The sequence below is a fragment of the Mugil cephalus genome, chromosome 13, assembly GCF_022458985.1.
Source record: "Mugil cephalus isolate CIBA_MC_2020 chromosome 13, CIBA_Mcephalus_1.1, whole genome shotgun sequence".
Taxonomy (NCBI): domain Eukaryota; kingdom Metazoa; phylum Chordata; class Actinopteri; order Mugiliformes; family Mugilidae; genus Mugil; species Mugil cephalus.
Window position 1 is genome coordinate 13,402,059 of NC_061782.1, and position 22,349 is coordinate 13,424,407.

The 22,349-nt window shown below is 43.4% G+C and overlaps 2 protein-coding genes across 2 annotated transcripts; one reads left to right on the forward strand and one right to left on the reverse strand.

Annotated features, from left to right (window-relative positions):
* Nucleotides 1–6,656: 6,656 nt before the first annotated feature.
* Nucleotides 6,657–13,168, reverse strand: slc25a28 (solute carrier family 25 member 28). Its single transcript, XM_047603231.1, has 4 exons — nt 12,634–13,168; nt 9,563–9,791; nt 8,782–8,838; nt 6,657–8,346 (listed from the first exon to the last, which is right to left on the reverse strand). The coding sequence occupies exons 1-4, from the start codon at nt 12,976–12,978 to the stop codon at nt 7,778–7,780; spliced, it is 1,200 nt and encodes a 399-aa protein (XP_047459187.1). The 5' UTR covers nt 12,979–13,168; the 3' UTR covers nt 6,657–7,777.
* Nucleotides 13,169–15,979: 2,811 nt separating this feature from the next.
* On the forward strand, nt 15,980–21,768 carry pyroxd2 (pyridine nucleotide-disulphide oxidoreductase domain 2). Its single transcript, XM_047602170.1, has 16 exons — nt 15,980–16,142; nt 16,488–16,507; nt 16,611–16,704; nt 17,007–17,080; nt 17,186–17,341; nt 17,434–17,587; nt 17,681–17,742; nt 17,820–17,917; nt 18,034–18,175; nt 18,266–18,400; nt 18,479–18,551; nt 19,215–19,368; nt 19,965–20,116; nt 20,318–20,424; nt 20,744–20,864; nt 21,074–21,768. The coding sequence occupies exons 1-16, from the start codon at nt 16,019–16,021 to the stop codon at nt 21,142–21,144; spliced, it is 1,737 nt and encodes a 578-aa protein (XP_047458126.1). The 5' UTR covers nt 15,980–16,018; the 3' UTR covers nt 21,145–21,768.
* Nucleotides 21,769–22,349: the final 581 nt, after the last annotated feature.

Below are 22,349 nucleotides of genomic sequence, written 5' to 3' on the forward strand. Positions count from 1 at the left end.
GCTCATCTGAAAATATCAGTTTCCCTGTTGTTGAAGCGTCGCCCTCATCTCCCTACTCTGGCCCATTAGCAATGGCATTTTACTATAAACACTTGGGTTTATCAAGGAGCTTTCTATTCAGCGCAAGTGTTGCGTGATATTCTTTTATTGGACGAGAAGAGAGAAGGATCCTGTTTCAAACTAGCATGCAAGCCTCCACCACCCACAACCTCCCCATGTCGCCCTGCGCAGGCTTCACATTGTGTACGAATGCTTCTGATCAAAACAGCTGTTTTGTCTTCGGTTGCAGCCTTCTGCTGCAGAGGGATGGCTCTGCGTACGGCCACGTGCATGTGTTTGTGTGTGTGTGTCTGTGTGTGTGTGTGTGATTACCTTGTATCCTTGGTGGTGGTGGGAAGAATTTCTCCTCCCCGACTTGTTCTCTTAAGTGATGACAGGAGCCGTATCTCCCCCACATCCTAATTCTCCGCAGCACGGCACTATGTGAGACGTTCAAGCCACAACCGGCACAGTGAGCTGATAATCTTTTGCTTGATGGGCTCTTATCTGTGTATTCACATTTCGCTCTGCTTCATTATTCAGTCTGACGCTGCCATCTTTGGAGTCATGGCAGTGTCAGCGATGAACAAACAGCCGGGAATCATCAGTCACATCTACGCAAGTAGAAAATGATATGGTAAGCCTCGCTGGGGGAAAAGGAGGAGAGAGGGTTTACATGCAGCGCCTTTTAATATGTGAAGAATCACATTTTTGGATTTTTCGTGTCTTTCTAGCGCTGGAACGACTCAATATTCTAGCTGGATTAATGATGCGTGTGCAGCAACAGGCCGCGCAGCCTTGAAATACTGTGTAACATCAAGAATGTGCTCAAAATCTGGGTAATAAAAACCTTATTGCATTCATAGCACCTTCCTAAAGCAAACATGATGCTGAGAAATTTACACATAGTAGCAAACCAAATTGACAAAAATTAAATTACAGTGATTCGAAAGAAGAAATTGACTTAACCAGATGAAGATCTTCCGGCATCTTTAATTCATGAGCAAGTTCTTGGTCCTCTCTGGTCACGGGTCAAGACTCGGGAACAGAAGTTAAGAGATCGCAAATGTAATTGCAAAAGCACTAAACAAACAAGGTTTGTGAATGTTTTCTCTTACTGATGCCAGAGTAAAGCACATTGCAGTAGTTGAGTCTAGAGGTGATGAATGCACGAATGACCTCCGCCGAGTCTGAAAAGCAAAGGGGTCGAAACTTGGAGATTAGCCTAAGCCGAAGGAAGCGAGAGTGCGCAACCTTTGAAAAGCGAGATTCACAAAGAACGCGAAGACATCGGGGAACTGTTTCTAAAACTGGAAGGAGTGATGATTTCCATTTAGAAGTGGTTAAGACGGAGAAAACATTTGCCCGTCCATTATTTAATGTTCGTCCAGGAATAGAAGCAAAAGACATGCCCAGTGCGAAAGCAAAGGGTGCAACTGACTAGGATGTAATGCAATGAGTTCATGTTCATGCTGCAGAAGCGCTCTGTTTTCATAGTGGATAGCTTTTTGTGTAGTTGCTGACTGACAGCAGTGAATGACAGTCGCCTCGTCTACTTCTCTCTCCATCTCCTGAACTCTTTCGGAGCTTCTGTTTACAGAATAAACAGACGAGCAGCTCTACTGTGTGTGTGTGAGACTAAGAAGTTACACTAAGACCCTCACTGGATGTTCGCGAAGGCAACAGCCCACACCCTTTGGTTCTGCAACTCTGGGCTTGAACTTGTCCAATGCAAACCGATGCGTGATGTCACAACTGTATGTGCAGTCTGTGGTTTTAAGGGTACAACTCAACAAGCTACCAAAAACTCTCAGGTGTCATTTATGGTAAAATCGTTTTATTTTTTTTCCCCTTGTACCAGAATTCAGTATAGAATATTTCAGTGGATGTATACTGGAATAGATTGTGCACATTCTTAAATGGTGCTTAAATAAATCATAGAGTGGTTGAACAGGTCCTAGATTGGCTCCGAGATTTCATGTCAGACTGCAAAAATCCAATTAGCACATGCTTGTGTTCAGTTTTCTGAATTCATGTCGAGGAGTAAATCTAAACAGCTTACATCGGTCGTATAGGCTAACCACGTGTTATTTTCTTGGCCAAATATATGCAACAAAATGCTGCTCTACTCCCACACTACTCACTTTCTCCTTTACTCTCCGGTCTCTCCTCTTGGCTTCGCTCCTCCCTTCAAATCAAAGCTGGAGAGAGCGCAGCAGCCAAAGGGATTACAACAACAGCTCCTTCATCCAGCAGCACCCCCAAGGAGCGTGAGATCACGACCCGCATGTGTCTGCGTGTATCCCAGTGAGTTGGCCGAAGAGCCTGCGATCGCACCCCATCCATTCAGCTGCTGGCGAAGATGGGAAAAAAAAGTGGCTGTTGTGGCATAATCCTGGATCACTCTGTAATTCATGCCGAGTGGCCCAGTCATGATTCAGCTTAATGTATATAGAGAGAGAAGCAACAAAAGAGCCATAAATATGTAGAGAAGGAGACTTAGGGAGAATCGTAGAGGACTCGAGTCCTTCGGGCGCTCACATTCCTAAGTACCTTTGGTGTGTGTGTGTGAAACCATCCTTCCACAGGTGCTTGCTGTAAGGGGCTTTGACCGCAGGCTTGAGTTTCCAAAACACAGACTTACAGCAATACACAGGGGAGTATGTGCATGTGTTCTTGCGGGACCTTGATCAGCTTGTAAGGGTCTTTAGCACCAGAAAAGATGTGTGTGCATGTTTGTGTGTGTGCACTTCCCTTATGGGGGGATCAAACTGGGAGATGTTCTTGAATGTTTTTCATCCAAGTAGCTTCTTCAGTTCTAAACTGGTGGGGATTTGGGGGTTACATGGGAACCACTCTCAGTGCAATGCATCAGAAACTAGCGTCTCCTGAATTCTGCAAGTTTCCCTCATGTCCTCTCAGAGTTTCTTGAAGATGTTTCGTACCACTCATCCAAATAGTTTCTTCAGTTCTTATAGGAACGGTGTGCCATAAGTCATGCAAGCTTCTGATGGCTAACACCCAACTCCTCATCTGTCCTACATGGACGAGTGGCGGAACTTCTCCAAGACACTCTCCAGTTGCCTTTCTTTAACGTTTTCGGACACTAATGACCAGACGACTGAGAACCTCCAGGTCAAGGTCTTGGTTAGAACTAAGCAGGTTGTGATTACAGTGAATTACAGAGAATGTGTTCGCATGATTATACTCCATGTGCGTTACAGCCCAAATAAAGACAGACAAGACGTTCTCGGAACAGCAACAAAAGTCAGTGTTCCAGGTTTGTTTAGGGCCAGCACTCATGCACACACATGCATAATACACACACCCACAGGGTAAACACCTCCAAAGACTGAGAGATAACAGACAGAGTGACAGGTGTAACATTATCGGCTCTTCTACGTTTGTGTATCTTTTTAAAACGCTTAATTGTTAGAGTAATTTGTTTTGTTTAGAGTGCGTTGCTGCTGTAATAAGATCTTGTTATAGTCATGCCAGGCAATATTATCACCGTAACTACTTCCTCCAGGGTTGGAGTGGCAAATGTTTGATGCTTTGTCTTTCCAAGTCAGGTTCTACAACTTTTTTTGTTCTTGCTTCTCGGCACAACAAATGTTAGGATGCTGGGGTGTTTCAATTATTTCTCTGCAGTAACCACCTTTTGTGCTGAAAGGAGATTCACACGCTCTTGGCATTCTTTTACCAGCTTCATGAGGTCACCTCGTGGAGGTTTTTCCTCTTGAAGGAGTTCACACATACAGTGTGCTGAACATTTGTTCTTCCGTCTTCCTTCGTTCGTTCGCTCGCTCTGGGATCGAATAAATCCCAAACCATCTCAGTTGGGTTTAAGTCAGACGGTTGTGGATGTCTGGATGAGGTTTCCATCACTGTGCTTCAAAGGGAATCTCACGTCTCGTCTCTTTTCCCGTTAAAAAACAGGTGATGGTCCATCTAAACACAAGTCACAGGTTGGTGCTTAACGTTGTGATAGGTACGCTTGTTGAGGGCCGTGAATTTGGAATAAGTTCCACCGTCACCACCACAGTCCCTCCTTGGTGCTTCAGGGAGGAAATCAATGGCAGTTAGAATCAGAAACTTAAAATGTGGACGAATCAGACAGATAACCACTGGTCTAATATCCACACCGCATTTCTTGGTCCAAGCATTAATCGGTCGTTTCTTGAATTTGAAGGATGATTCACGGTCTCCTTCAAACAGATGATTACTACGTCTACATGAACTATCTGAACCCGTGGGGAAGCATTTAGGGCTCCAACAGATGTACTGTTAATGCCAGGTTTCTGAATCGAACTGCAATGAATTGGACCTGTTCTGCAAAGAAAACTCTTAGTACTGCTTTGCTTTGTTGGTCCTCAGAAAAGGCTGTTTCATGGCAGCGTTTAGTGGCTTTTACACGTACATTTAAAGAAACGTCGAACTTTCTCGACTCACTGATTCCTAATCTTTGTGTCACAAGATGGTTGAGATTTGTCTAATGTTGTGCGATTCTGTCATCGAGGCAAACGGTGAATACGATGAGGAATCGAAAACATTTAGCATAAATGTGGAATCCTGAAGAAAATGTATGGTCTGCTGAGAGAGTGTATTTGGTGGCTGTCTTCCAATAAAATGTAGCAGCCAACTCTCATAACATCAGTGTTCTGGACGAGGCACACTTGAATGGAAAGCAGACAGGTTAATCTTTTATATGATCTGCGCTGGGACACATTTCTGTCTGGGTGAAGGAGAAGACAGAACTTTTTTTTACAATCAAGGTCTTTTACTCATTTAACATTTTTAACACGGACACACATCGGGTTCACCAGCGAGGAAGAGGCGAGGAGCCTCCAACGCAGAGCGGGACATTTTATCAGAGAGGACATGCAGCAGAGAAAGCAAATATAACAAACTACCGACTGCGACTTAATATCGCATTATAAAAGCTCTCACAGCCCCTCTCTTTCCTTATCTCCAGTGAAGTGCACACTCCCTCTCCCTTACACAAACAGAGCGAGAAAGAAAGGGGCAAAATGAGCAGACTAAATAGTTGACTCCTTTTAGGCTGCTCAAGATCTGAAGCAGACAGAGCCACGGAGGGCAGAGCGGAAACAAAACATGACACAGGCATGTCACATCCCCTCATTGCGTTGTACTTCACTGTCGAGAGGGTTTCTGCTCGCGTAAAGCCTACGACTCAGTCTCTCACAAGTGTCTTTACCAGAAACACGCTGCTCTTCTTTTTCTGGCTGAGCAAAAAGAGCAGCAGAAGCTACGGCAGACCACACATACTGTACACATGCATGCAGACGTAGTGGGGGAGAGAGTTAGAGAGAGAGAGAGCGACAGAGACAGTTCATTAACACTCCCTGTTTGAACAGGTGTCTGCCTGACATGCATGGGTGTGAGTGTGTGTATGTAGAGGCTGGGGCGGGGGAGCTGTCACTCCTCACCATGACCTGTAAAAACTTTCTACTTCACTAAAACTCATGAATCCACATTCTGTTTTTTTTCCCTTCTTTTTTTATATCAAGGGTTTTTGGTGCATGTGTCGGAACATGTTTCCTATTTGTCTTCTTTTTATTTTGGGGGAAAAAAATAAAGTCATTGTCCATGCAGGAGAAAGAAAAAAAATAATGGGATCAGTTAATTGGCTCGCAGCCTCTCACATCACACACGGTTGATTTAGATTTACAGACTTCGGTGCCGGACACTTAAAGATAAGTCTTCAGTCTTTGCTGCAAACGTCACATCAGTAAACCCATTTTGTAAGTATTTTGTGGTCTACAGGTGATTGCATACGGATATGATAGAAACGCATTAGTATGCAACATACAGCATCACATTTTAAGTTAAAAAGACGTTAGTTTGTAATTCTACACCTATCACTGTGTCTAGTCCTGCTATGGCTTGTTCAGATTCTCTGTAGAGAAGATACTGCAGATAATATACTGTATAGAATCTATAATATTAACATCATTTTTAGCCTAGTGTAGCCAGCCGTGAGTCTCATCAGAAAACATGCAATTTTCCGGTGCTAAAGTTTTATGTGCAGGGGAAGTCGGGCTGCCTTCCAAGCTAATATATTTCAAACAGTGTGTAAATTGATTTTGTGATATAGCTGCATCATTTCACGCACTAATATTGGTTTTAAAGGTGCAGTCCGCCTTTTGGTTCTGCCCCATCTCCCTGCTCTCCTTTATGGGTAGTCAAAGTTGACTTTACCATGCATCATTTACCGAATACCTTCCCTCTACTAGGTGTTTGTATGCAGGCTGTGTGTCCACAAGTTCAAGTTGCGTTTTCACATCACGAGGGGCAAAGTTGAAATCCGCACCTGTGCGCGAGACTAAACAACTGTACCTGCCTCAAACTGAAAAATAAATACCTGAAAGCAAGCGCAAGCTCCCAGCGCGTCTCTGGCGGTACAGATGTGGCTCCGGGCATCCCCTCCCGTTTTTCATCCGCTCCATTCTTTCATTTCTATTGTGCTGGAAAACAAAAGACTTTAAATCACCACTACACACCCAGGTTGAGCGTCTTTTGATCCGCGAATATGCAGCGTCATCTCCGAGTAGCTGGCAAAACATTCTCAGAAACAGCTGAAGACAAAGTGGGGCTTACGTGTTTTATGAGCGGCGAGCAGGGCCACCGCCGCTGAAGTCTTTATTCAACGAGTGCAATTCAGTGTCAGAAACAATCAGACATCAATCAATAAGAACGACAGCTTCCATTTAAGTACTCACTGTGGGTACAGACATACAGATTGGGGGGAGATATATATATATATATATATATATATATAACCCCTTGATAGTTTAAGTCATCCTTTGGGCACAGTGTTTTGAATCTTTGCTGTTGAGCACAAATATTGAAACTCAGTAGTTCACTGGAAGCTACAGCTGATGCACAGAAATGGACATTGTCTGCTCTGTCAAACAGGTAAATGAAGTATAGGGGAGAAAAAAAAAAACAATGGACTGAAAAATAAATTAAACATACACCCGATACCTCAAACCTACTTAAAATTGGTAGATTTCTGTCCAATTAAATCCTCTTGAACTTTGACCTGACATTCAATTAAGATAAAAAAAAAAATGGTTAGTCGCATCTGACGGCAAAACCAATAGGCAACCCTGATCCAGAGCCGAGTTAAGTTATTTACTTCTCCTCTCAACAACTTCCAGTTCGGCCGGGTGTGATAAATTCAATGTGCTGACATTCCCTTCATTTTCTTTGGGTACAAAATGGCTGAATTATTTTGTGTGGATAAAAAATAACTGATACATTCTGGATAAAGGACTTATCAAAGTCTTCTCTCCGTCTTGAGGGGTCTGGATCAGTTACGAGTCGTCTTTGTCTGCAGACTCAAAGCTCAGGTCGTTGAACAGCAAAGTTTATGGAACGAGAGTTAACAAAGTAACACTACCGCCCTCTGCTGACTACCCTAACTTGTGACTTGTTCACATTTCTCCTCAGACATGATGATTACTCGAACAGCTTAAAAGTCTCAGGTGAACTAGGTATATAATACTGTGTAGATGATTTCTCCTAAGAGAGGCGAGTACTCTAGGAATAGTGGTACAGAAATATAATTGCTCGAACTGCCTTTGAAGATGTCTTTCTTATCAGCTATGCCTGACAGAGATGGGACGACTGAGGTGGATTTTTAGTCAGATACTATGTGCGCATTAACATCTCCACGCAGAGAATATTAGAGGAGATTAAATCGAGGCAGCTTCTACATCTCAGCCTCCATGTGCTGCGCTCTCCTCTTGTCGTGCTGGTGTTTGGTGAGTCCGTACTTAAAGAACTCGTAGACCGACCAGCTGATGGCTGTTGAGGGCATCTGGTAGATGACCCTCGCTTGGACTCCCTTGAAGAAGCCCTGCAGGCCGCCCAGCCTGTAAACCGTCCGGAAGGCGTGGGCCAGGCCTGAGATATGTCTGTGGGCTCCTTGGCCTTTGGCGAGGCCTTGGCTCGGGGCCGGGGAGCCGAGGGTCAGGGACTCCTGGGTGTTGAGCAGGGTCTTGCAGACGTCCAGAGGCGTCGTGGCGGCGGCCGCGATCGCTCCGGCCAGCGCCCCGGACAACATGTGGGACGAGGGATTGTACTGTCTGTGGGGGTTGAGCAGCTCCTGGAGGTACTCGTAGGTCATGAAGTGGAGGGCCTGGAAGGGCACGTTCATGGTGAGCTGGGTGGTGTAGCTGCGGTAGAACGCAGCCGGGCCCTCTTTCTGCCAAGTGGCGCGTACACAGTCCAACACGCCACGGTAGGGCGAATTATACATCTGCATGCGCTGCTTCACAACTGGAGGCGTTTCAGAAAGAAGAGGTCCAAATATGTCCAGGGTCGGTGTACGAAGGCGAAGGACATGGAAAAAAAAAAAAACAACAACATAAATTATCAAGCTAATACCTGCAAAACAAATGTCATCTAAAGGATATGAAGTCTTAATAAACACGCAGAAACATTTTAATAGCTCAGGCAGCTGCGCCGCATCCAACAGCTGCAGACGAGAACTCAGGCCAGTGTCCTTCTACTGACATGTTTGGGCAGGTGGGCCAGAGACAGCTGTGAAAGACAGTGCGTGAGACTGCAGAGTCGAGGCCAAAATGTGAAGAGGGTTGGCTCAGGCGCGACACCTGTACGATTCTCCACGGAAACCTAAAACGTTTGTTTTGAAGGAGAAAATCTCGTTTCATCTTAATTACGCGACGCTGTACCATAAAACGTCGGCCTCACCTTCGGATGGGTTCATGGCTGCGTCGTGAAGCAGCGTGGCCACGCACCCAGCTGCCCCTGCAACAAACACACTCACAAATTACAACACATTGGGAGAATTGCGGAGAACAAGGAGAAAGGCAGAGGCCGCGGAGGAGAAAGCTGCAGCAGAGCCCGTTTCGTCGTGTCTCAGCCTCGAATGTTAAGTATTAAAGGCCGAAAACGTCGCGCTCAAAACAATAACAGCAGATTTATTGCATATTCTGCACAGGTGGAAACCAAAACATCCAAACCTGAGCAAAGAGAGACATCTAGTGGGCGAGCAGGTTTACTGCTCCTTTGAAAAGATTTTAACCCGAACCCATTTAAAAGTAAAACTGCGGAAAGAGCGGATGAGATGGGAGAAATAGGACTTACCCCGCCTCCCACTAAACTGGAAAAGAGGGAAAAGAGAGAGCAGGAGAACAGGGAATGAGGAAAAGGTTGATATTCAGAACGAGGCTTCCAAAATGAACTGAGCTTGAATCTCAGAGGAGTTTGCTGAAGTCGATCATATAAAACTAACCTTCACTAAAAGCTAGTGAGAGGTTGACTTCTGTCACTTCTTTGCAGTATACAACTGTAAAAGTCAAGTCACTGGACTTGAAAACCTGCCATTTTTTTTGTTTGTTTTTTTTGGACTGGTCATATAATCATATAATACACATTAGGCTTGGAGTTGGACCAGTCCTACATATCAACCTATCTTACAGTATGCATGATCTGTACATTCACAGTATGACTTATGTATGTTTTATGGTACCATTAGCCAAATGACTGTTAGCCCCTGGATGAATGACATCACTTAGAGTCTTTTTGAGTTTCTCATAGCTGGCAAAATAGAGGGCGTGGGCGGGCCCCGCCCCAATAGCCGTGGCGTTCAGGCCTCTCATTGGTCGCCACACTCCCTCCGTGGCTACGATTCGGCGCAGGGCATCCATCACGTTCCTGTAACGGGCTGCGGGGTCGGGCTGGAGGCTCTGCATCCGTGTCTGGAGACCAAAAACAAACGACAGAAAGTAGAAACGTTCAACTTCAGCCACGTGTGCCAAAGATAGTAGAAGGCAAAACAGTAGAAAGTTGTGTTGTTACAGCAAAGAATAGCACGGTAAAAAGATTCTTGAACAAAATATACTGTGAACAAGGGGTCTAATGGGGGAAACGAGACGTTCGACATTGTGTGTGGCGTATGTTGGTGTACATACATAATTGAATAGAAGGAAGTATGGCGTTACAAGCTCCAAGGTCACAAGGGGACATAAGCAGACTTCCTCTAAGCCTCTTGTCCCACTGACCCTGAAGTACACCTTTTTGTCTTCCTCCTAAAGACTGATTTACGAAACTTTGTTTGTGTCCGTTTTCCTGGCTCTCCGTCTGCATAGTGGCGGATCTGCCAGATTCAAGCGAAGCAGAAGCCACAGTCACAGGGGACATGCGTGCAGCGCTCCGACAGGCCAACAGCCCCGGGAGGGTACGCTTAGTTAAAATGCTAATTGATTGGATTGAACCAGAAAGGGAACAACCAGAGCAGAGTCAGACAGACAAGACACACATTAACTCTTGTCCAGTCTTTTCTGTTGAAGGGGCAAAGACAAAGCACGAACATGAGCGACAGTAGCCAACATTTGTGGCTGCTCAGCATATTTTTCGTCATCAACACCAAAGCCCTCCGTAGCGCCGTCGTACCGCCGTGCACGGTGAGGTAAACGAAAGATTAGAAACACGCCAGATCAATGTTTCAGTCACGCGCTACTTGACATTTAGAGTGGGAGTCCCCGCCATGGACTGGGCGTCCCGCCTACAAGGAACACCACGTCATAACCCCTCAAATACCGAACTTCCAGACGAATGGACAACCTCACCCCCCACCCCACCCCCCACTGTGAGTCAATGCACTGCAGTAGGAGAGCACAAACATGGCCTCATGACACTCTTTATTACAGCTGTGGAATGCAGGGCCCAGAGAGCTAGATAACGGCAGTATCAGCCCTGCACACTCTCTACCCTCCTCATTCATTCGCAGTTGTACGATACATGAATATTCGCAGAGGCCTTGGCTTTTGGGGAGGTTTTCATGTATATAGCCTGTGTTTGAATATATTGAAAATATATATATAGGTGCACAGTGCAGACACAAACAGAGTACAACAGACTACAAATGGAGCACGCGTCTTCAAATCCAGTTAATTACTGGGATTTAAGATAAACGAATGAATGACAGCCTATTCTAAACTGTAATTACATAACAATCTTTTAAGTGAGAAGATTATCTCAGCGGAGGAAAAAGCCTTTCTTTGGTATAGGGGAGTTGCTCAAAATGGAGAGGCGGCTACTGTACGCACACAATCAGTTCGCTGCTAGTTTATTTTAGCCGTAACTCTAGGTTTCCTTCATCACAAGTCAGGCGGAGCAGAATTAATTTTGTTGTTTGCATTAACTACGCAGTCGCTTTGCGAGCCGGGAGGCTCTGTAAACACCGGCCTCGTCCTCGTTCAGGGCTGTGACGGAGCTTCACTGCAGGTGGAGGAGACATCGATGAAGCACGGGCGTATGAGCGGCTCGTCAACCTGACATGGACAGCTGACTATAGGGACTTCTTTGTCACCGTAATACAAAAACAATCGATCGAAAGGGCAGGGCCGCAGGCCTGGAGGGGGGGCAATGGGCCCGAGCCTCCTTACGTATGTTGACAGTAAACTCAAAATGGAGCTTGCTCATACATAACAGAGCACATGATAAGAGCTCGCCCGGTGAGGCAACATGTGATCGAAAAAGACCTTTGCAAACAATCATCCCTTGGTGTGTGTGTGTGTGTGTGGGGGGGAGGCAGTAGGCCTCAGAGCAAGACATGCTCCATCCAAAAATAATAAAATAAAAAAAGGAACTGGACTTATTGCATTTGGAGAAGATGTTTCACCACGCGTCATCAAACTAGCTTCGTCGGGTTTAGGGGACTGGTGGGGAGTTTGAGGTTTAAATAGGGAACTCAGTGAGTCTATGCAACTAATTTCCGTTAATGGCTAGATATACTTACCCATCGTTGGGGGGTGGGGGGACTGTAAGCAAGTTTCTGATGGGTTTTTACCCACAGACTTCCCTACTTGAACCTCAAACTTCCCACCATTTCCTTATTATTGAAGAAGTTCCTCGGATGAGTTGAGAAATGTCTTCTCTAAACTCAACAAGTCCAGTTGCTTTATTTATTTTAATGCTTTCCTGATATACCATCATCTGGATGACTGAGAACCTTCACAGACAAACAGATGGTCCACTTTAGCCCCAATCTGAGGGGCCAAACTGCCCCCAAACTGCGGTGTAATTCATTCTAGTGTGTCTTGCAATAATAGTAGCAGGAAGGGCGTTAAGTTGGGTGAGTCAACATTAACCCAGACGTGTTTTTGTAAGCAGAGTGTGCGGCTTTGGTTTCCCCGTAGCTGTTGATGTAGTTTGAATAACTAAGTGGTTTGCGTCGTGAGTTTGACACCACTTTGCCCGACTTGTAAACAGTTACATAACAATACACCAAGCTCGGTGTGACAGTGCGGTGTTAGCCGCGCACTGAGCCGGCCAATATTTCACTAGGTGCTTAAATGCTGCTAATGCAGCTAATGTTATTCAAAGTGACTCTCTAGCAGCATGCTAACGTGTTAGCTCACAGGGATGTGGAGCCATAACTGACCTTGTCCTCACAGCCGAGCTAAGCTAACATGCATGCTCGCTACAAGAATAATAATAATAATTATACGAGGAACACACAACATGGACTTCGTTGTGAGGGCGTTCAACATTAGTTTAAAGCGGAGGCTCAGGTGGTGACCTGGCGGGCCATGCTACCTTAACACAGTCGATGGGGAACATGAGGCAGTGCTCCATGATCCCGGCCACGGCTCCAGCCAACATGTGGGTGCTAGTGGAGGCTCCCTGTGGCAAACCCTCATAGTCTGGTTCACAGTCCTCTGTCTGTGCATCCTGTGCACTGCGGCTAAACTCGACAGTCTGCAGCTCCGCTTCGCCTCCGATCCGGGGTGTCAGGCTTCCCACGATGCTTTCTGAAACACCCCAGAATCTGCCCCCCAGCCATCTAACTTCTGCCCCGGCAGAGGCTCCAGCAACCCCGGGATCGTTGCCTGCAGTCTCCGCTGTCATCCGACGCCTCCTCACGAATCCATCTGCTTCCATGAGAAACGATGTGATTAATGCAGGTCTGTCCGTCTTGCGTCTCGCGGGAGATTTCAGCCTTCAAAACTTTTACATTCCCTTGGGGTGGTTTCACGTCTTCTACCTTGCTACACCCTACCGTCCCCGCCTCTCTACCCTTCCCAGCAAGACAGGCCGAGGCGGACAAATGCACACCGAGCCCCGCCACCACCAGGCCGCGATGCGGAAGTGGTCTCTGATTGGTTGCAATAGCCAAGTCCTACTCGCCCTATTGGTTAATAAGCATGTCACTCTTGATTAGGTTTTGGTGAAGACTTCAAATTTGGCACTGGACAGATTGTGTTGGCACCTTCTGTGAAAGCTTTCTATAGAATCGCTTTGGAGTTGTTTTTAGATTTCTGTGCAGCAAACAACATGCTTTCTGCTCAGGCTTTACTGGAATTTTCACTTATCAGAGCTTTATTTCTCGTGTCATTTGTGGTGTTTACTGTCCATGTAATCCAAACTGACACCAGTGTGTCCTCACACGAGATTATAAATTTACTGTGTTTACGACGATGTGATTATTTAGATTATGTGAGAGGACACATAGGACAGTTTGATATGTACTATTTCATTCTGCTCTCAGTGTGTATGTAATCAACTATGGTCAAAATCGTGCTATAAATACAAAAAACTGAATAACAACAACTGTGTTGCAAATTTATGAAAACTTCCACCTGTAACTCAGTTCAGTGATTTTCACACAGATAATAACTGGAGAGTAGTTGTGTATGAAATGCTTTATTTAGAGTATATTTCCACAATATATATATGTATTTATTTCAGGCTTTTATGGCCTATTTACTCTGTATTCATGCTTCATTGCATCTTAACCCAAATTATAACATTGGCAACAAAAAAACATCATTATGTAAAGGTATTAATCAGACAAAAGAGCTTTAGTAATTGTTTATAGACAATTTTCCAATAGTTTTTTTAAAAGAAGAAACATATACTTTTACATATATTCTTTTCAGATCTAAAATGTGTAATTCATGATGTAACAACATTTGTAAGTGATTAGTTTATTTATCTTCATGAATGACTTAATAAATCATTTAAACATAGTGCTTTTTCTTGTCACTCATGGCTCCAAGTATATTATACCTCAAGCAATTTTACATCAACCATGTTATTACAATTTGAATCAGTTGTCCTTTTTTTGTCACATGATAAAACTGATGCAAAGCTAACTTGTTTTGTTTTTGTTTGTTTTTTCACCATCCAAATGCGACCATATCTTGACCTGGCAAAGGCTGACTTCATTGTTTTTAAGGAAATAACCTAATAAGACACTGAAATGTTCATTCTACTCCCTAACCTAACCTAACACCTTTTATGGACTGCTGTGAGATGGTATGAGATGAATAAATTCATGATTTTTTCATTATGAATGCTGAGAGGCCTCACATCTTTTTCAGTGAACCTGTCTGTCTGGAGGCATAAAGGATCACATTTTTTCCAGAAAATGGGGTAATTGTGTTTTGGTGCGGAGCTGTTATAACGTAATTGAATTTTCCCCTTTATTGCCTGGGAGAGCCTCGAAGGGCTGTAGTGTTGAATTTCTGCCGACAAAGGGGAATGAAGTGTTAATTTCTGCTTACAAGAACAAAATCTCCTGCCTAGATCTTCTGATCTTGTTATGGTTGATTGGCTGTTGTCCGCAGACGTTCCTTAAAGGAAAACCAAGCAGACAGTGTATCAGGATCATTTCTCTTCCCTGAAACTAATGCTACTCTAATACACCAGGGGAGAGGCATGTTAGGTCTAGCGGGAAACTCTAGATCACCATAACACCACATTTAATTCCCTCTAACAAGAGAGTGCACAGTCTATACAAACCTCAGGAATTGTTTTACACTGTCTAAGCAAAACATAGTCCAAAATCCACATTATATAGACAAGATGAGACGCTAACTTGCTTATGTTCTGCTGTGTTTGGTTGTTTTTGCGTCAATTAACACCATCCCTTCCATAAATCCCTGCAGACAATTTCCTTCTCTGGCTCTGTCTATTCCCTGGGCAGCTGCTTATAGGCCCACGGTAAAATCTATGGCCTCTTATCTCATTAACACGTGGTAAATGAACCACTAGGCCAACATGACATCTTCAACAGCAGCACTAGGAAACAATTCTGTGTTAAGAGCTCATCTTTAAACTCTTAAGATGGGCCCTTACCGTGAGATGGCCGGAGCTCAGCTCCAAACCAGCAAAGAAAAGATGCCTTAAAAGGCATTTCTGTTAGTAAACGTTCCTTCCGTGTCACTCACACTTTTAAAAAGAAGCATTGTGGAGCAAATACTGTTATTCACATGCACATTTAGTAATTTGCAGATTCCAATAAGCGGTTAATCAATAAGATATAAATTCGTCGTTGCTCTTAAGCTGTTGAAAATATTTAGTCAAAAACAATATGCCAATATGATGTAGAATAAACGAGCTTTCACTAACTACTGATAAGTAAGTGATCCTAGTGGACATGGTATACACAGGGAATATTATGGAGCAACTGCGCCACCTAATGGATAGCATCAGAATGACAGCATGATTACTTAAACTTTTTCCTTATTCCTTTTATTTGGTGTTATCGTTAGCTGTAAGTAACTAATCTTATCAAGTCCGCTGCATTTGTCGTTTTTATTCAGGGGACGTAACCCACAGGTCACTAGTATTATGACAGGGACATCATAGTCGCAACAAAGTATAACTCTACAGACGTGACTACAAAACTTGACTATCGTGCAAATAATCAAGTCGATCTGTGCGTAATGGATACGTAATTTTGCCGCGGCTGCAGTAATGGATCGACACATTAAAACTTTCACATCAATTTGCAAATATGTAACTGCTTCGAATGAAAATCAAAAGTCCCTCGAATACCGTTGTATCGGTTTCCCGCCCCTAAACTCAAAGTAGTTTACTAAAAAGGTGGAGCACAGTCACAGGAAACGGATCTACTGGAGGCAGCTCTATAGGGAGAAAAAGGGGGGCGGGGAATAAAAAAAAAAAAATTAAAATCATGGCTGCGGCGGTGTGGACTGATCGAGGGCGACGGGCTGCAACGCTTGTGGGGACTGTGACTGGATCCAGGTCGAGTCACACATACTTAAAATCCCACTATGACGCGCTGGTCATCGGTGGAGGTGAGAACCGTGCACGGTCTTTAAAAAGCGCAGAAAGTCTTTAAAAAAAAGTGCAGGCCGTACCTCATCTTGCAAAAGTAATCTAATGCTGCAGCTCAGTTATTAGTAGAAATTAAAAAATACATCCCTCTTATTAAAGTAGAACGGGCGCTGTGATTGGTTGTGCTTGTGCAACTACTGTTTAATCATAAATGTTGGAGTCGTTGAACTTTCTGTAAAAATTAACAGAGCGGATTGCATTAGGTGCCAAAAGAGGAATCAGGATTTCATGCAAAGATCTTTGTAATGTCTATCAGTTCTATGAGAAATAAATATTGTACTGACGTGGTTTCTACTTTATTCCAGGACACAATGGACTGGTGGCAGTGAGTGCATGCATGTTTCCCAATACGTTATTGCACAGTATGTTGCAATACATCATGTGCATGTTATAGCAAAAGGGTAAAGGTGATGCCTCTGTGCGTTTAGGCAGCCTATCTTCAGAAGGGAGGACTGAAGACAGCAGTGTTGGAGCGGAGGCACGTGCTGGGAGGGGCAGCTGTTTCAGAGGAGATCTTCCCTGGTAGGAAGGCCTCTGAATGCAAATAAATATCAAATAAATATTATGCAATGTAACTGTAATGTGCAGAACGCAAAAACACATGATTTATTTCTATCTAGCAGAATTATCAAAAAAATAAATAAATCAGATTTTATCTAAATCCTTTAATTGAGAAGTATTTTTATATTTATATACATTTTAGGCGAATTTTAGGTTTATAAGGGACTACACTATCAAACTCTATCAATCTGTGGTTTGGGGAAAAGTCTGTTTCTTTAATTGTAATTTTATATCTTTGAGAGAAATAACTCTCTTTTACACAGGTTTCCGCTTCTCCAGGTGCTCCTATTTGCTCAGTTTGTTGCGACCCCACATATACACTGAACTGGAGCTAAAGGTACACACAGACGTGATAGAGACAAACAAGTTCTGGCCAACCTGAATAGACAGGGATTGCAACTCTTTGTTTTACTTGTGTACTTTCAATCTTTGTTTCCCTCAGAAACACGGGCTGAAGGTGTATGGCAGAAACCCCCACGCTTACACTCCCATGCTGGAGGAAGGGGTGGGAGGTGCCCCACCAAGGTCTCTCACCCTGGGCTCAGATCTCTCCATGAACCTGAAAGAGATCGGCAAGTTCTCACAGAAGGATGCTAAGGTAATTATGTTGACTTTTACTTCTCCTTGTGTTTTTTCTTCATGCATAATGCTCACTGACGTCTTGGCCCTTTCTTTGACATGTGCCCTTAGGCTTATCCAGAATTTGTTGCGCACCTTGAAAAGCTATCGGGAGCTATCACCCCTCTCCTGGACGCTGTACCTGCTGATATTCCAGGTGTCACCACTGGATCACTAAGGCAGAGGCTGGCTGCAGCTAAAACACTGATGCCTATCGTCAAATGTGGTGCGTTAATGTATGCATGCCCTAAAAAAAATTACTTTTTATCACGGTTTTAAATGTCAGAGTTGAGTGACTCGGGATGTTTTCAATTTATAGGTCTAAAACTGGGCAAAAACATTCCAGACTTTTATGAGATTATAACGGCGCCAATAATGAAGGTTTGTGGTGGCGAGCACAAAGTTTTGGCATTGCTTTCCGTTTTTATGGGTGCATCACCTCTACTTTCGTGTCATAGATTCTCACTCAGTGGTTCGAGTCGGAGCCTCTGAGAGCAACGCTGGCGACTGACGGCGTGATAGGAGCCATGACCAGTCCTAGTAATCCCGGTAGCGGGTGAGACACATTTTGCTGCTCCCTGCGGTGTGCAAACACTCACAATTACGGGTGTGACTCAGCAAAATCAAACTCTGACCTCACAAAAGAACTGATTTCATTGTCTTGCCTCGAAGGTATGTACTCTTGCACCATGTGATGGGAGAGCTGGAGGAGGAGAAGGGAGCTTGGGGCTATGTGGAGGGAGGCATGGGAGGCGTGTCTCAGGCTATCGCTAATGCCGCTCGATCTTACGGTGTAGACATTTTCACTGAGAAGGTACTAAATATGGTTAATGATATAAATTCGATGAGGTTTTCTTTGTGGGTATTAATGCACGTACGTAAAAACATGACGTATCCTTGGCAGGATGTAGGACAAATCCTTGTTGGTTCAGATGGTGTTACCAAGGGAGTGGCGCTGAAGGATGGAACAGAGATCCACAGTAAAGTAGTTTTATCCAATGCCACTCCGTATGTTACCTTCAAGAACCTCACCCCGCAGGTAATAAAAACAAAAGTAAACACCAGCTGTAATCACAGCAACAGGCAATGTTTATTCTGGCGTCTGTTTTCATTGTAGGATGCCCTTTCTCCAGAGTTCATTAAAGCTGTAGATCAGATAGATTACACCTCTCCTGTCACCAAGATCAACGGTAAGTACTTTATGTTTTTGTAATTGCGAATCTACTGCAAAAGTCCTGCCTGCCTCCTACAATAGAAAACATTACCATTAAAACTGCCTTGGAGTTGCAGTAAGCCTCAAAAGAAACAAAGTCTGAAAAAAAAAAAAAAAAAACTTAAGTCATACTTAAAGGATTGGGTCTTGTGTGTATATGTAACCACTAGTTGCACACTTGTAATGGGAGTGGGTATCAGGCACCAGAGTTCTGTATATATTATTAAAGTGTAAGATTTGATTACTCCCTAAGCTTTTTAAACAGAAAGCACGCGAGTGAAAGTTTGGGGTATTATAAAACTGTGCAAAGAGTGTTTGGAGTTCCCTTCAGTTGCCTCTGTGGTGCCCTTTATAAATCCTGCTTTTTAATGACAGCATTATGAAATAAAGCTTCGTCACACAGCAAGTCTGTCCTAGTAACTGATCCTTTATGGTGCATTTCTTCTTTGACTCATCTTCCTTGTAAATTTTAATTTAACAGTCAGTTAAACAGTTTTAATTACACCGTATTCCATGCACTGCGAGTTGCCTTAATTGTATTTCAAATATTTATAGAGCTTAGCACACAAATTGCTGCACCACAAACAGAAATTTAAAGAAAAGTGCAAGAGCAAACATCGTGTGTGACCTGTTGTTACAGTGGCAGTAGACAAGCTACCGAACTTCCTAGCGTCTCCCACGCCGGATGACAAACCCGGACCCCACCATCAGTGCTCAATTCATCTGAACTGTGAAAGTGTAGACGTTCTGGAGGCGGCGTACAAAGAGGCCGCAAATGGGCGCCCTTCGGGAAGGTAAATACCGTATGTCTTCACACTTCACCGTAAATGAACACTTCAACACATAAAACTTGCTCTACGCAAGAAAGAACGATTTACATCCAGGAACTAGGTCATCTTGGAGCTTAGCTAAGCGTGCATGAGGTAAACATTTGTTAGGGGCGCATAAGTTCAGTTTATCTATTCTCAGATTTTCCTTTACTTTGAACATAAGAGCTTGTCATACAGTATGTACTTTACGTGATGTGGAAACATAAGCCATAACTTGGAGATTAAAGGTGCATTCGACATCTTAAAACCGTCTTAGATCTATTCTATTAATAAATAAATCTTTTTTTTTTCTCCTCTGTCTTCCTGTCCTAGATACATATGACACTTACCCTTGAATCAATGGGCTCTGGCTTGCTGGATGCTTTTTCGTGAAGTGTATTTATATCAGAAAGTCAAGTTGTTTGCATTTAGACGGCTGACTGAAAGCAACCTCTTAACCAGAAATAGTCACAAACCAGTAAATATGTTCTTTAACTCTCAAATGTATCTTTAAAAAAAAAAAAAAAAAAAAAAACTTTGCCCACCATCTCGTCTCTCATTGCCTTCTTGTTTTCCTGTAGGCCTATGATAGAGATGACCATTCCTTCCGTGTTGGATCCTACTCTGGCTCCCCCTGGCTCCCATGTCGTGTCGCTGTTCACTCAGTTCACCCCCTACCACATAGAAGGAAGAGAGTGGACTGACCAGGACAAGGAGGCCTTTGCGGACACTGGTTAGAAATGCCAAATAATCCTCTTATCGCTCCAAGCCTGCCAAAAGGGTGCATTGCTCCCAGATTTAGTTCTAACATACTGTGCTTAAAGATAAGTTTAAAAAGATACTTATAAACATGCAAGTGTTAAATGTTACAAATTAAGATTTTTTTATATAGAAAAATGTATGATTAACCTGTTTCATGTTTCTGCCCGTGTAGTGTTTGACTGGGTGGAGCAGTATGCCCCGGGGTTTAAGAAGTCAGTGGTGGGCAGGGACGTCCTGACTCCACCCGACCTGGAGAGGATCTTTGGGCTTACCGGAGGGGTATGTATGACACTGACGACACGAGCAGCAATTTGAATGTTGACACAGCTTATTTGCTTGACACAATCAGCTTCTCAGTGGATGAGGAAGTAATTTGCATCCTCTGCAGCTCTCCGTCATTCCCTGTCAGCCTGTTGTGTAACCAGTTAATGGTTACAGACAGTTTTACCACAAACCATGTGCGACAATCAAAGTTCATATCAAGTAATAACTGCGTAGTTATAAATCATTCACTAAACACACGAAAAGCTACTTTTCCTAAGAAAGTACAATTGGCAAACGAGAACGAAAAAACAACTTTGTGGTCTTGTTTCGACAGAATATCTTCCACGGATCAATGTCACTGGACCAACTCTTCATAGCACGACCTTTACCCTCCTTCTCCGACTACCGGTCACCAGTTAAAGGACTCTATCTGTGTGGCAGTGGATGTCATCCAGGTGCTTGTTTTTGTTTGAATTTTTCTGTTTTCTGTTCATAGTGTAGTAATGGGGCCAGTGATTTGAACCTTGGAGCTTTGAATCAAACCTTATCTTCCCCGCTGATGATAAAGAAATGAGGATGATGTCAGGGGATGAGCAAACTGTGTGTGATTTCCCTACACAGAGTGCCGGTGACTAATACTTTTTCCATGTCTCATGATTTCTAGGCGGGGGTGTGATGGGTTCGCCTGGCTGGAATGCAGCTCTCACTGTCATGGCTGACCTGAAACGTCACTAAGGCATCTCACAGCACCGGTGTGGTGTCCTCTGATCAGTGTTTAATCTCCCTTTCATGTGAATGTGATTGTTTTGAGACATAAATTTGAGCACTCTGTTTGTTTAGCTTGTATCGTATTATGGTGCACAGGCTGGTTGTGACGATACGGACCAAATGGTTGATGCAATAATATAAATGACTTGGGATTTAAGAGACGAGGAAGAAGCTCGATGAAACACGATGCTTGTAGTTCGTCCATGTGTTAACCTCCCCAGCAGAAAAACACACAGTACTGGAGTGACATGTCTCATGAAGTAATCTAAATGAGTCAGCAGAAATTACTACTAGTAACACCTTTACGTTGAATGCAAATGTATTTTTAGACTAACTGTGATTTCTCAATGAAATGAAAACTTTTTTAATGATATAAATGATGGACACTCCAACATTGTACGAGCTACTTTGAATAAATTTAAATGAGTTCAGACAAATGTGATTTATTTCCCTCTTCCTCCATATAGCTTTTGTCGGTGTCTTTTACTGTAAGTTGTGCTTATTCGGCAGGCTCACATTTGAATTTTAACATAGTCTGTTCAAGCCAAATACTACGACTGCTGTGACGTGATAAAGGCCTATTTATCTTTAGGACACTGGTCAGTGTTTCCTTGTGAACATGACGCCTAAAAAACTGAATTAACGCCCGATAACAGTTTAATTTAATGTAGCTTATCTTCTGGTACATACTTTGACATTTAAGATTTACTTTATCTTCAATTGTATATATTACAGTGATAATTACACATACTGGACATTACTGTATAGGTGTTATTGCACATTGGAAATCAAACAGATTTTCAGCTATTTAGATTCTTAAAAATGGCTTGATACGTCATTGTTGACCTTGCATATTGTGTAATTCCACGCCAGGAAAAACTGAAAAAAACAACAACAAATGCATTCAAATATATCAGTTCTGCACATGTGACAGTGGTTCAGTTTATGCCAAAAGTGGCTAAGAAAGGCAATAATTAAATTGCATGATCATCATGGGGATGCTGTTTAACTGTATTGAATTGGCCAAAGTGTTGCTCTGTTTCTTTTTGCCCTCTGACTAAAATGGGGTCATCAAAACGGGGTCATCAAAATAAGCAATAATAAAAAATGTGCCAGTGCAGCACTAACCACGCCCGCCACATTGAAAACGCACTTGGATGCCATAAACCTTG